The 15,632-nt window shown below is 35.7% G+C and overlaps 1 protein-coding gene across 1 annotated transcript; it reads right to left on the bottom strand.

Moving 5' to 3' along the window:
• Nucleotides 1-249: 249 nt before the first annotated feature.
• On the bottom strand, nt 250-14,406 carry LOC128982436 (phospholipase A1-like). Its single transcript, XM_054401395.1, has 7 exons — nt 14,130-14,406; nt 7,540-7,639; nt 6,051-6,199; nt 3,913-4,161; nt 3,063-3,281; nt 2,269-2,446; nt 250-325 (listed from the first exon to the last, which is right to left on the bottom strand). Exons 1-7 carry the CDS (start codon nt 14,404-14,406, stop codon nt 250-252), a joined length of 1,248 nt encoding a protein of 415 aa, XP_054257370.1.
• Between the last annotated feature and the right edge of the window lie 1,226 nt (nt 14,407-15,632).

Here is a 15,632-nt window from a genome sequence, read left to right as displayed (position 1 = left end):
CACAAAAAGGAAATAAATTTGTATCCTCGGAAATATTAATCATGATCAGCAATGTCTTTGTTATTTCTTCAAATAATTTATGTCGGTTGGTAGATAAAACTAGGTTTTCCACAACTATAAACTGATCCAAAGGATGTAGGATTGAAATGAATACGATAGTAAAGAATGGAGTATAGTTAAAAAGTAGTTAAAAAAATCACTTATTTAAAATACAATTGAAAGACAGTAGTTTTACGAGATATTTAACATTCATCCCTTCCACCTAACTTTTCTCAAACTGTAGGGTGGTTCATCCCTCGTGCTCAGGTAAAACTTCCCCTCTTGTCTGAAACAGAAATTTAAAAAATATAGTAACATTTTATTTCATAAAATTGTGTGTTTCTTGGATTTACGAATATAACTATTGCTACATACTTTTTAGCCCTAATTAAACAGTATTGATCTAAGTCTCGTCAATTAATCTACATGACAAAATATGGTAAATTACTTGTAGCAAGGAATGCTTGAAATAATCAATCAAACTCCATTGGAGATGATTACGTTGTATCATCAGTCACCAGAACTATTTGTGGGGGAAGTGTGGGGAGAGGTGTGAGGTGAGAGAGAGCAATGGGTTGAACGTCCGAAAAATTACTTGCATTTTAACTCAAATCGCTTACACAACAAATATAAAAAATGATTTAAGACCAAGTATTGTTGGAAGGATATATCTTGAAGGGCATGTCTTGTAAAAATTCGAATGAGCAAACCTTATTTTTTAAATTGTTTGTATACAATTTATACAATTTGTACCATAGACAAAATTAATTAAGTAGTACAATTTCACGTAAAATATGTCATTGTTTAAGTGAACCCAGATAAGTAATGTATTCATAATATATTCTCTTACGTACACGAAAAACGAAAGTACATGGATTTAAATCCAACTAAGGGTTTATTGAGTCAAAATAGACGGTTAAATACATACTGTAGTACTTATAGTCAAGTACCTAGTTAAAGTGTTGAACATTTATCTGAGCAATCTGTGCAAACTTTTATTTCACCGTTTTAGATACTAGGTGAATTACCCTTTCACGTTGGGTTGATTTTTATCTTTAAAATCTGGAGCAACCCCATAACAATTTTAAGGTCTGATGATTTATTTGATTGTAGTTAAGGTGCCCATTATTGTTAAAGCTGTTTACATTTAAATGAGTACAATACGATTCAATACGTATAAAGGTCCGATCTGAAGTATAATTTTTAGAGGGTGAGGCAAGAAGAGCCCCCCAATTTCCTTTCGTTGTCTCACTATAAGTAAAGCAACAATGAATGAAAATCTGTCCTTATAACGTCAGTTAAACAATGCCATTTTAGTAAACATTATGCCCGAGGCTATTAACACTGAGATTTTGGTGTGGAAATCTATTTTTAAAGTACAGTAGTGATTCTTGTGCGAAAGCCCAGAGATTGTTTGGACCACATTCCATCCTTGGACAACATGAATTCAAATTCCAATTCCAATCCAATCAACATGAATCCAATTCCAATCGCTGTTCCAGATTGGAAAACAATAGTAAACTGGGTAAAATTATTTAGGATAACAGCTTAAACTTTAAAAATAATCGGTGGGTGCCGCAAAACTCTTTGTACACCAGCAAATGTTGAAAGAGTGCGAGTCGCAGTAACTCGAAGTCCAAAGAGATTTGCCAGGAAGCTTTTTGTGTTGAAAGCTTTACGCTCTTTTTTTTGGGGGGGGGGGGGGGGTTCTGATAAGCTACTTTACTCTGAAGTTCGAGGTTTTTCAAAGTCGCCCCACAGATTCGCTCGAACCGAAGCTAGTACTGTCCAAAACTAAAGTGATTCCCGACGAAATGCTGGAGGAGTATTTAAAGGAGTTTTCAAGGGACTAAAAAAGAATGTTAAGTAGGACAAGTACGTCACTTGCAGGTTTTTGTTTTCAAGAAATGGAATAAACGACTTCGTTAAGTTAAAATGGCAAAAGTTATGCTGTGTTTTGGTGTGCTATTTATTTATATTATATAGGGCGAATATTATTGAGTTTGTACTATTTATAAATTGGGGCGCTTTCATTGCCTCGCCCTGTATTCAAATTTATCGTTCTTAATTGGCCAAGTAAGTAAAATATAGCGTCGCCCAAATTAGACATAATGACAGTCCTATTAAATGGTTTCCAGTGAGATTAGTAAGTGGCTGATTCAAGGAAAAATTCCCTCCCTCTGAAAATACTAGTTGGCATTTTTTAACACTAGCACTGAGGGCGAGTACCTTGGATCAGCAGCCACCCCCATATACTGTAGTGGAGGTCCGTGGTGGCACATGCCCATCTTGTACGACCCGAAGGACGGACAACGGACAGCTGGGAAGGCGAAAGGATCCAAAATAGACTCGGCGAAGTAAGCCCATGCTCGGTTGTGACTACAGGCAACTGAAACACGGAGCATTATTGACAAAACGAGTATGTTAATCAAGTAGGAAGTAAGTTAGGAGTGATTTAGGAGGAACAGTGAGCGACGTTGAGAACGAAGTAGGAAAAGGCCAAGACACGTTTAAAAGTTTTAGGAATCAATTTTTAGTCAGGCAAAATGAAAAAGGTGAAATGGGTACTAGGAAACCATGATAGAATGTTAGGAGAGTGCTAGCTGTACCCAGGATATTAAGCGCAATTATGGAAAAATATAATAATAAATCGGTAATTTTACTGTGTCTATTCGACTACAAGATACGAGTGGAACACGCATCTTCAACACATCTTCACTATGTATATTCTATGATGCCTGGTAAAAAGAGTCATATTCGTATTTTCAATAACAGACGATCTAAAAAAAGGCGTATGTATTTAATGATTGAAATGCTAAGTGTAAAAGTGGTATGTTGAAAATAAGTAAATCTATACTGTAATCCCTTCACACTTCATCACGAGTAACGTTTAACATTACCATAGTAGAATATGAAGAATTTATTGTAATCATCAATAATAGTTGTAGTGAGAAATTGCTGTAGGATTGATTTTGAAGATTGCATCACAGCAGTAGATATAAATCTCTAGTATGGAGTCTCACCATAGCCCCGGAGGTTCATCTTGCCCAGTAGTTCTATGAAGGTACACCCCGGCTGGAAGGGGATGCCGCCGTTGGGGTAGAAGTCCACGTGTCCGAGGGGTCTCCGGAACCCGAATACTCCTCCGTCCGTGTGGATGACGTCCACAAACCTGGCGTCCGTAGCGGTCAGGTGACCTCTCCACCCTGCCATGCGATAGAGTGGGTAGGCCGGGTCCAGACCTGACGTCAGTGGGAAATTAAAATTTAGGATTGTATTTTTTGCAACTTAAAATCACACATCCTTTTGTAAACTTTACCATGCCTACCAGTGAGGAAAAAATTCAGGATGTTGACAAGGAAGTATTGCATCAGAACAGATTTATAAACTAGGGAAAAGAGGGAATCTGCAATTAGTTGCGGTTACAGCATGCACTTGTGTTGACATTCTTTCCATTATTACCATCTTCATCGAATTCCTAAACCATATATGTTTGTGTTAAGTTAAGTACGAGTTTTAATGGATGTGAATAAATGTAAATGAATTAAGTATCTTAATACAGTAGGAATAAAGTGGATTCAATACTTTTAAGTACCAATTTGTATAGTGACTACTTGACAGTGGAAAAATCATCAAAATTGATGCAAATGATTACGGGAAGATTTATTTCGAAACAAGATCAGTGATTGCAATCGTTGGTGTGAGGAATGGAACATAGAGAATGACATAGATGATGACGGTCGAAATATAACACAGATGTTTATCATAAAAATACAATTTGAACTTTGGAATTATGATGTATTCAACGCAATCAATTTCAAACAAGTAGCAAATCTTTATTTTAACAACTGAAAACTCCTCCAACCCTCTCACCCGTGATCCTCGGTAGTCGCAGGTCATGCAGCGCTTTGCCTGCAAACCCCGCCACCTCGGCCCCCAGACTGAAGCCCACGACGTGCATGTGGTGGACGGGGACGGCGCTGCGGTGGAGGAAGTGCACGAACCTCGCAAGGTGCAGACCTACGGGGCGGGCGTTCTGGGCGGCCGGGCGGTACCACGGAGCAGCGGATAGGGGTGACCAATCCACCAGGATCACGTTGTAGTCACCCCTCTGTAGAAACGCTGAGGAAAGGAGCAGAGCATGGATAAACAACCAGAAAACTGGGTGTTATCATTATTTGAGACAACAACACCAAATATATGCATAATTCAACTGAAGGTTTTTACAGTAGGCCTACTGTCATCAGTTCTAAATTGCTTTGTTCAAGAGTTACATGCTTCGGAGAGCTGCTAATTTAAAGCTAATTTGATGAGTGTAGGATGTAGTGAAAGATCCGTAGCTTCGTTATTAACTAATGTCACCTGTTTCTTCAGCCTAGACCATTGATTAAGTGACCTTAAGTGGGACCAGTGATTAAGTGCCTAAGTTGTACCCACGAATACAGTATTCGTGGTTGCAGCTCAGAAAAGCCCAAAGATCAAGGACATAATATGGGCCCAGTTTTTAACTATCAAACTATTGATTTTTCTCAGGATCGGACCGGTAACTTTTGTCAGGTGAGCACGAGCACACTGAACACTTTTTCCTTCAATCATTATTGTTGTGTAAACTTAACACATTATTGTTAACTTTGCTTGTTTCAGTCAAAAGAGAGTTAGTCAACAGCCAGACTTTACAACATTTGCTCTGGTTGACAAACTTATGCTTTCAGAATTGAATTAATAGATAATTATTGTCAAAGTGAATCCGGAAAGTTTAGGAAATGAACATTTTAACTCAAATTAACATAATAACTGATCAAATAAATAATACACAAAGTACGTTTGAAAATACAAATGATTGCAAATCGCCATTTCATTGCTTGTAAATTAATCATTTCATTATTGTGTTTGTGATTGCGTGAGATCCCGCAGATCCAATGTCACATTTGTAATGTACATTGTCGTTATGTAATGACAAGTTGTACAGATTGTAATAAAAGATTGCTACTTTCAAAACTCTGTCATCAGTTACATATTGCAATGAATAAACAATTTTATTGAATTATCTTTCTAAATCAGGGCATTTTCATTTAAATATTTGGTTTTGTGTTATGACTACATTGAGGTACTGTCAATTGTATAGTAAACGTTATACTACATATGTTTTGTTAATCACATTTCAAAATTTAATTTTAATAGAAACACATGAGTGCTGTAATTTTTAATTTTTGGTTGAATAAAGTATAGCTATAGCTATAAACCCTCAAAAGTAAAACCATCCTATTTACGCTTTTACCATAATCACATACAAGACGGTAATATAGATGGCTTGTAACGCTCAATACATTTTTTTAATTTCTTGTAATATTTACTAATTGTTACCTACTTTAGGTTGACATGCTGTTTTTTGGTACTACTTCATGCAGCATTAAACTCCGATTTCTTGTCTTTAGCACGATTTTATTTCTTAATTTAAAGAAGTTTAAAGTCAAAATTGTTATCCAACTATTGTAACGCAATCATTTTACTATTCGAATCTCGAAGTGTGACAGAAACAAAATGTTTTAGAAACAACATAGCCTATCGATGTATAAAAACATTGGGAATACTACATTACGTATTTCCCCCCAAATTTACCAGAAATCTATACTTTAAGGAATAAGCTTTAAGAATACCCGATGATCTAAAACCATTACATATTTATGGTATGAGTAGTCAAATGATTACAGTCGTCTTTTAAATCTGAGACCATGGATGGTTAGCAGATCGTTTCTCAACTAAGATGTCATTCGTCATTGGACAATGAATTTTTGATTTTCTCAACAAAAGTTTGATGTTAAATGGCTCAACACCAGGATTTGGACCACACCGTGCCGTACAAAAATCGTAAAAACGTCCGACGACGAATCGTCTGACGAAAGAAACACAAGTAGAATCCAAAATTCTAATGAAACATAAAATAGCAGTAGAGATAAATTAATTAACATCCCAATGAAAAGCACAATTTTTCTCAGAACTTCGCCACTTACCAGTTTTGATGGTCTGAGAGCTGCGACTTCGCGATGTCTCGGTGAACCCGTGGATGTAGAAGACAGTGGAGGAGTTCCGTCTAAGGAACGATCTGGACAACTCACGGTAGCCGTCAATGTACAGACGCTGGCCGTGATGGGGGTTGGACCTGAAGATGTCACGAGCAATCGTACAAAGTTTTAATACTATCTATGAAGCGGGTAGTCATGCAGTATTTTGTTTTAAAAACCCTAAACACCTGGGTTAGCTTAAAAAACGGTAATACATATTTCCATGGACTAATACTCTTTGTTGTAGTTAGTTAAACCTGAAAGATGAGAAAAAGGGGGTTTTCCAGTAAACAGGAAATCGTAAGTTTGTTCCTCTGGGTTTCATTTGCTAGCTTTTCAGTAAATGATTGTTTGCACAATATTAATATTGGAGCTTTATATTTTAGCAACTTTGAAATTATATGTTATATATTACGGCATTTCGTATGGGCGTGTTACGAGTCTCCCAAACGAGTGTTTTAACATCTTGAAACTCACAATTAAAATTATCACCTCTGAATGATTAATTTGGTTTTCAAGACAAAAAATTAACGCATTTTAAATCCCAAAGGGGATTTGTTGAAGCTTGTAAAAGAAAGTGAGATTTCTCTCAAAGCAAGGTCGAATACAGTATTGTGGGGACAAATGAATGGATGTAAAGAGAACGTAGAATCTGAATTTGGTACTTTCTCGTTTTATCTTACTTTGTTATCTATACTCAAAACGAAGGGACTGAAGTGGCAGAATCTAAAATAGTGACTTGCACAAATGACACTTTGTACTTTCACTATTCAGATTAAAAGATAACTGGTTACCCAAAAACGTTCTTCGCTAAAACGCATTAAGTAAATATTTTGTATACGTATTGCGTGAGACAATGGCATTCTTATTCCTCTTGATTTTTTGTTTTGAATTAAATGTAATGCAGCTTCTCTAAATGATTTTCATTCACCCTTTTAGCCACAAGCAATGGTTTATTTTGATATGTCTTCATTAGAATCAGGTAATTAAATACTGATATTCGTTCATTTTTACATAACTATAAGAATAGAATTAACACCTAAAATCGTAATAAGCACCACTATAGGTGTCAAAAAATATTTCCGAAAACATCTTTTAACAGACAAACAAAGGTAAAAACGTTTGTTGATTCCCTATGACTAACTCAACGTTTGTATTAGGGATTTAGTTTAGAAATAGTTACCAATTAAGATGTGGACTAAACTGGGCCAATATTTTAATCCAAATATCAATTAAGGGTGGATGTAAAACGCCTTGTATAGTAAATATTAGTTACTGGCTTAGAACAATAATTGTGTGTGTGTGTGTAGCTAGGATTAAAGCTTAATGACCAAGAAAAGTGGGGCTGAGTTTCGAACCACCAAAATGCTACTGAATTTTCTCCAGAGTCCGGCGACCTCCACTCAGCTACCCAGACACACTTTTAGGTATCGATTACCTTGTAAAGAGTAGGAAGGACACGTCTCGGCGTAAGTCTGCGGAACAGCAAAGAGGACAAGAGCCTCTGGGAACAACAGACAGGGCGAGAGGTCCCGAGGCTGCAAACAATAAATACAATCGTCAAATTACAGATAGTAGAATAAGGGAAATGAAGTAATGACATAAACTATAGTTAAACATTCCCTAGTGTTATTTCAAAATAGTTCTATTTATACGTCAAAGATTTTATGTAAGGCCTACCGCACACGAGAGACTTTTTGTCGGCCGACTGTTGGCCATCTGTCTGGCTGGAGTCGGGGGGACAATCGAAAAGTCGTCAAGACTGTTTGGTCGTTGACTATGGGTGCGCACACGACACGACTGTTTAGTCGTCTTTCGAGTGTCAAAAGGATGTATATGACAGAAACCGCTGTCATATATATGTGCGTCACTGACAAGATTTCGTGCAAGAAAACTTAAGAGAAAATACTGGGTGCATCCAATTTATAGTCCGAGAACCTTGAAAGGCCAGATTTACCTCTATACTTGGATTTTAGGAAATATCCGGACACATTTTTCATGTACTCATTAATGAGTGTTGATTTTTTGACCAATTGTTAATACCCCGGCTTCAAATACCTCATCCCATAACTTTTAGGGAAGAAGCTGTAACCGTAGGTCTCATGGTGAGACCTGGTCCCGGACCGATTTACCTTTTAGTTTTGATGTCCCCGGAGGCCAAAAACACTATCCGTTCAAATTCACATACACACATATATATATTTGTCTGTTAGCAAGATAACTCGAACAAAATTATCCGATTTTGATGAAATTTGGTACAAACATGTAAATCTACATGTATTTTATTCGAATGAGTTCGCAAACCAGCAAGACTAATGGGAACGGGGGTTTATGGGGTTTTTATCGTGTAAAAATGGGGGTTTCCCATTTTTTTACGATAAAAACAAAATATTCCGCAATTTCTTTACAAAACATTTTGCAGAGCTTGAAAACAAATAATTTAGCATGCTAATTGTTATCATAATGGTTACAGGGAAATTCTAAAATATTTAAAGTTAAAATTGTCATGTCATTTATATGTAGAACAAGTAAACTGTTGTAGTTTGCTTGTTTGTGGATGTATTTTGATAAAACTTTGCAAATATATTTATTTTATACTCAGGTATTAATGTTTTACTAAAACACGCCCTGAATACCCTCCCTGTAGCAGCAAACCTAGGTACTCGTTTATCCTAATTTTATTGAAATATATTAAATAAAAAATTAAATCAGACAAATGGGAATTCACTTAGTCTGCAGGTTTGCTGCAGCGGGGGTATTTTTTACTATGACCAAATACTCTTTCAAAATCTTTTTATAAAGAGGAGACCGTGCCTCAACTTCATCGATAAGTTTATCAACTTTCTCGTCCCTCAAAACACATGCACTGGTGGTTGTCGAAGCCATAATAATAACAATAACACACAAATAATAATACTTATCATAATAACAATAATAATACACATGATAACAACGCACTCGACTGTCAGACAGACAGACTTTTTAGTCGTCAGTGTGCGCGTTCAAACTTATCTCCGTGCCTTTATCAATAAGACACGACAGTTGAGTCGGGGAGCAGTCGGCGGGAAAATCGGTCAGCACCAAACTGCCCCGACTGTCTGCAGACAGTCTGCCGACTGTCTTGCTGCGGTCGGCCCGTGTGTGCGCTCAGATTTACCACTATGGGGCCGACTTTGACTCCCGACTACGACTAAATAGTCGGCCGACAAAAAGTCTCTCGTGTGCGGTAGGCCTTATACTGATTAACTTTGGAGGAAATTTAAAACCCTGCAACTCGGAGCTTGTAGGATTATGTTCTTGGACATACCCATCCATTATAGTATAAAAAATGTTAAGTTTGGAGTAGTTATACTTACAATGCTATGTTAAAATTTTCTCTTATTAACGAAGTAATGAGTATCATTCTCAAGACATACTATACAACCCCATTGAGTTACAGTAAGCTTATACTATGTATTAAGTTTCCTCGTGAAAATAAAAAGAATATTTATCATTATTATTGCAAATAATTTACCATTTTAAAATCCTACAACTACTACATATCCTATTTAAAAATAAAGTATTTACCTACAACCGTTTTTTGAAGTAGCCATTTCAGTTCAGTTCTTAAAATTGAAAAGTTTCGTTTACTTTCATATCAGCATAGTTTAAATTTCATATCAGCATAGTTTTTCCCATATCAACACGGGTAACGGACCAATGAGGTTCAAGGATTGAGAGAAAAGAAGTACAATTGTAATACTTCGAACGTCAACTAATCAGCTGATCAGCTGATCAGTTGACAATTTTAATTGTTGATCCGGCTTGTTCCTGTTGATACTCGCGTATTCTTAACCTAAGTTGGTGGAAGTTAAATGAAGGTTGATTTTAAAATATCAGTTAGTGAAAGTGATGTTGACGAGTTAGAAATAAGAGCACAAACTGTTTGTGCTAATCTTTTGCCACCAAAATCAAAACAAAGGTACCATATGCAATTACATACCAGCAATTCATTAAATGGACGAAACAAAATAAGGTTAAATTGATAAATGAAAATTTTCTTCTGGTTTATTTTGAAAACCTCTTAACCACTTTTTCACCCAACTCGTTGTGGACCACATATTCGATGCTGAGATCTAACTGTAAATTAACTGTTTCACTATATTATTCAGTTGTCCAAAAATATATGCAATATTTCCCTAATTGTACCTGATACAGTATTTATGGTAAGAATGCTGCTAGCAGAACCTATTGCCTGAAAAAGTAACGTATTATTTAACAAAGTTTTACAAACACGTAATTACATGAAATCAGCTGATTATACAATAAGTCGTTGCATCACTTTCATTGACAATGACAATAAACGAAAACATAACCTCTCTAGGAAGTTATGAGTAGTGATTGTTAGTAATAAAAAACCAGATTTTTAGTAATTAAAAAACGGTCGTAGGTAAAGTAGTGTACGCAACTCGCGTTAATAGTCTTTAAGGCTCGTGCCTTAAATTTTCTACTCGTGTCGTAAAGATTAACTTAACGCAATCGTTGCGTAAACTACTATTCCCCACTAAATTTCTCAGAAAAAATAAATTAGAACTTAGCTGCATAGTTGTGTAAATACAGACTACAAAGACCCGAACCCCCTTTTTATTACCATCAGTACAATAAATTTGGAATTCAGCAAGATCAGCCGAGATTATCTGCTGAGTCAGCTGCTGATAAGCCAGATGTGTTACAATCAGCTGTTTGGAGACAGCGGTCAATTGTACAGTTGTTTGTCAATAGCTTTCCACCGTCAATAGACTGTGCTTCCTGCTGATTTTACTTCTTATCTCATCCCTTCTAGTTGCGAAGTACTGTAGTCAGTGTAGTGGAAAAACTACTGTTCCTTAAAAGGTTGATTTTACTGTGGTAGAATAACTGTTTAAAGATGGTTTTCCTAAGAAGAACTGGTTATTATATACATAAACATCGTGTATACTCAACGTAGTGATATCTAATCGTAATCGTGCAATTGTGTTAAAAACAGTAGACTAATTTATGTTTGTTTTAATTGGTTTCGTATAGTCAGTGTCTATTAGGTCTATTCTTACATGATTAAATTACATAGATAATACTATACTCCAGGGTGGGTGTTTTTAGGTCAATACTAGCTGTGTACCCGTTCTACGCACGGGGATCTTATAATATTCAGTTGAAACCTTCTTATATAAAGAACAGCAGTTGGTTTGCATATTTTAAGATATGCTGGCCAAACTATTATACATAGCTTCATTTTATGTTGTTTTTTGTTGTTCCGGATCGGTATGACAATCAATAAAAGGTTAAATTACCTCTGTGTCTGCCGGTCGATCCTATAACGGTAGGCTTACTTTTATTTTTACTATCTGATCTCGTTTGCATGGCTCAATCACGTCCTGGTTGAAGTTCGTTCGCTACGCTCACTCACCTGTATGTTGGAGCTCGTTCGCTGCGCTCACTTTCCTTCAGGTTAGCTCGTTCGCTACGCTCACTTGCCTTCAGGTTAGCTCGTTCGCTACGCTCACTCGCCTCCAGGTTGCAAATTAGCTGTTGTCATAAATGTAAAAGAAATAATAGTGCTAGTGCTGCACCCTGTTGGTAATCCTTGTAACTTTAATGCTATTGAACATCACAGAACAGAACCAACTTGTTTAATTGAAACAGCTGTTAAGATTCAATAATTTCATTTCTCATAAGGTTAACATGGGCTTCCAGAAATTCCACGTCAAAAATCGACAAAAACTTGATTTTCAAGGGTTTACTGTTAAATATCTAACTGTCTCATATTCGATGAAATACGTCTAAAACCATCTCATATATGTATAGTATTTGGAAAATAAGTTTCAGGCGGGACAGTGCTATAGTTATTGAGGAGTAGTTGTAATAAAGTGCGTATTTTAGCGTTACCAAGAGAATGACAGATAGACAGACAGACAGACAGACAGACAGACAGACAGAAATTGAGATAAGGTTTGATTCGGTTTCTCTGACCTATGAAATGTAAAAATAACCAAAAAGTTCATTTAGGACCGGAACTCCCTGATTAATGTGACGAACGATAAAACTACTAAGCTACTGAGCTAAATGTCTAGAGATCTCTGTTTATTCTATCAATGCATATTTAATACCTCTGGGATTAATTGGTTTATTGATACGTACTTTGTCTGTTAGCATGTGCTTACTGATATCTGTTGACCAGTTCTACAGGCCCTACAACATACACACTGTATTTGGAAAACATCGATTGTCATACTCATATCATAGGAAAGCCAATTTAAGGAAATGTTCAATTACTTATAAATATATGGTTGGGTATTTTAATTTTTTAACCACCTCAAAGGTAAATGCAGAAAATTTGGAGATTTTTAATAGGGTGTATGTATATTGTATAATGAACAGTAGAATATATAGCTGCAATCAAAAGTCCAAGGACAATCAACAGTTTTGAAATATTGGATACAATTACCAGTAGTTGTTTCGAAATAATGTTGTTTAAGACAGCGGTAAGAAAATAGCGTGTTTGAAAACTGTTAGTCAACCTATGTTGTGATTCAGCGAAGTAGAAGACATTTAGCGCAGTTGTCGCATCAAGAAGGGAAAAGGAAATATATTTTAACAGTTGATACCGAGTTGATACTACGAGAACTCTAAACAAATAACCATTATTATTGATGGATAAGTGTCAATACTGTTGTCTGTAAAATCCTTTTGTGGTAAGTCCTTAAAGAACCAATTTCGCAAATTGATATGCTAATCTTGCTGATTGATGTAATTAAGATTTGGCAGCAAAGATTTGAAGAAATCCTTTTTAATCTACGTTAATTCAATCCAGTTTTACAGAATGTATATTGATGTGAGCTATTATCATTAATGTGATTTCTACTGTTTGGGATTAGGTACGGTAGAATATTTAGCAAACTTGTAAGTTTAATTGGCATATTTACATGACCAACTTACGAGTATCAACTAGTTGAGCAATTTAATTGTTATAAGATCAAAATATTACCATAATTGGTTTTTTGTTGTTTTCTGCTTCTTCACAATACTGTAGGTATAGTTTACCAATTTCTACATTGTAATTTAAGTTCTTGGTTAATGGAGATTTCTGGCCGTAGACAAAAAATCGCAGAAATAGTAGTAAGTATAGTTTCACTATAATGAAGTAGTTATAATGCTATAACTTAAGAAGTGTTAGCCAAAATATTGTATTTAGATATACATTTTATACTGGATTCAACCTAAATTAAAAAACGTACTTTTTAAGAACAGCCCATACAGTACTTGATCAATTTAAAAACAGTATACGAATCTTTATACATGATTTCCAAAATAAATAGGGGAATTAATTTAAATTAAATACTCAAAAACCAACGACCAACTTATTGGTTGCTAGCCAAAGGTGCAATTAAGTGCCTTATTTAATTTTTGTTCTGCGCTATTGCTCCAGATCTGCGCAAATATTTGTTCTTGACAATTGGGCATTTTAGTTTAGTATAGTTTTATAGTTAGCATGTTGTTTTCTGGTTGAGTGTTTTTAAAATTCTCTATGTCAAAAGGTAACTAATTGTGTTGATTCACAGTGTATTCTTTTATTGAGCATCTTTACTGCAAGTACAACTTGACTTCAGTACATCATAATCACATTTTTATAGTGCTAGCTTTTGTTATCTGTTACACATTTAACTAAACCACAACTAAATAACGTCATTGTCTAACCTGAATTCGATTAAATTAGATAAATCAAATTCATGACTCAACAACTAGGGTTTTCTTATTTAATTTTTTGTTATTAGTCGATGATTGTTACATGTTGGTTAAACACCTATCCCACTCCAAAGTTGTAGAAACGTTTAGGTACTCCATGCTGTTATTGTGCATTACAGTCTTCAATTAAACGCTTAAAACATTCTATGAAAAAATGAGTTTTCCTAAATAAGTAAACTAATATATATTAATTCAAACAAAAAGCTAATAGTGTACACTAAAAAACGTCAAATAAATTTAAAAACCCCAGACCGATGCAGAACTTACCAGAGTAAATGTTGATGGTGTGGCAGAGAAGCAGTGACATGAACATGTAGGGGCGAAGACCCTCGGGGAGGCGACCCCCTGGACGTGGTGGTGGTGACTCGGGTGTCCACGGGTCTGACCATGGTGTGGACGCGGCGGAGGCGGAGGTTGCACAACTGTCGAGGCCAGGAGTGGTGACAATTGTCACGGTCCAGCTAATGTTACAGTTGCAGGGATATATCCCGGAGTGGGAAAATGAAGTGGGGGATAGTTTGTAAGATAAAATAATAAGGGACATTTCGTGCAGTTGTCAAGCTAGTTATGCCGTATGAAGGACTTTGGGGTGTAACATTCCGTCGCGGTTTGAACATTCTAGTATTAAATTGTCTGTGATTCTAATGGTCAAACTCAAAGAACATCATTCAGTTATATGTGTGTTATATAGGTGTGTACAGAGTTCTACATCTACAAGTGTTTATTAAAATAGATTTTTTGTATTAACTAAAAAAATATTGGACCAGGATGAACCAGGGGTGCTGGTGGGTAACTATGAAATATTCACTGAAGGGGTTCAATATACTGATTTCGTTCGAACAACAAACAACTTCTACATTACTTAGTCACTGTTTGAATACATTTTGTACGTTCAAGAAATTTCATGGAGAAAAAAATCTGCTTCTCAGTTAATTTCTGAAGAAATTATCCTTGATTTGCAAAACAATCTTGCAACACAAGCAAACCTTGATAACCTAAAAACACCTTTTTCATACATAGGCCTACTTTGTTGTCAATCAGTGCATATTTTGTGTTCAGGATTACAGCTTCTTGCCTCAAATGTTACTACGTTTTCACGTACAGGCTCGTGAAGGGGTAAAGGAAGGGTTGTGTCTTATTTTGAAGGACCTTCAAAAATCAGATTTTATATTTTGGCGAGCTACGCTCTTTTTGGTGTACGACTCATAGATATAAACCCAGACCAATGACAGACTATGCTTATACAGTATAAGTTTACTTATGTTATCAGGGGTTTATATGCAATGGAGTCTGGAGACATAGAAATACGTTTGCGACATTCCAAAACCACACGGCGTCGGATTAAGGGGATGATTGAGGCTCTTGTTTGGATTCGAACATGGACAGAAATCCCATTCTAGTGGTTTGACATGTACAAAAATCTCCTTCCCACAGCATGTTCAGTGCTTCTAGTTAGATTCGACATAAAACTATTTTAAATTAATTATTTTAAAAACCCATACTTCCTTTGAGCCATCAAAAATATGCAATATATTACTAATGTAGTTGAATTAATACTAGTAATTGTATCAAGGAACATTTAGAATGGAATTAATATCACTACGTAAATACATCGAGAGTTAAACTATTGAAAAATGTACGATCTAATATTAATTTCACCAAACAATTAATTTAAGGCGCTAACCTCAATTAACAATGGTTAAAACTCTTAATTTAGGTACCGTAATAATAGATTCTAGTTGAGAATGGAAATGGCTTTGGTAAGTTTGC

This window comes from Macrosteles quadrilineatus, unplaced genomic scaffold (genome assembly GCF_028750875.1).
Source record: "Macrosteles quadrilineatus isolate MER2022 unplaced genomic scaffold, UCM_ALF_1.0 Scaffold_335__1_contigs__length_96502, whole genome shotgun sequence".
Taxonomy (NCBI): domain Eukaryota; kingdom Metazoa; phylum Arthropoda; class Insecta; order Hemiptera; family Cicadellidae; genus Macrosteles; species Macrosteles quadrilineatus.
Note: the sequence above shows the minus strand (reverse complement) of the source record. Positions and strands in the feature narration are given on the sequence as shown.

Bases quoted from the DNA above. Each gene is read 5' to 3' on its own strand.
- LOC128982436 (XM_054401395.1), bottom strand. From the start codon at position 14,406: ATGTCCCTTATTATTTTATCTTACAAACTATCCCCCACTTCATTTTCC. The intron at 7,640-14,129 runs GTAAGTTCTGCA...TATTGTTTGCAG, and splicing joins CACCATCAACATTTACTCTG to CCTCGGGACCTCTCGCCCTG. The intron at 4,162-6,050 runs GTAAGTGGCGAA...TCCTTTCCTCAG, and splicing joins CTCTCAGACCATCAAAACTG to CGTTTCTACAGAGGGGTGAC.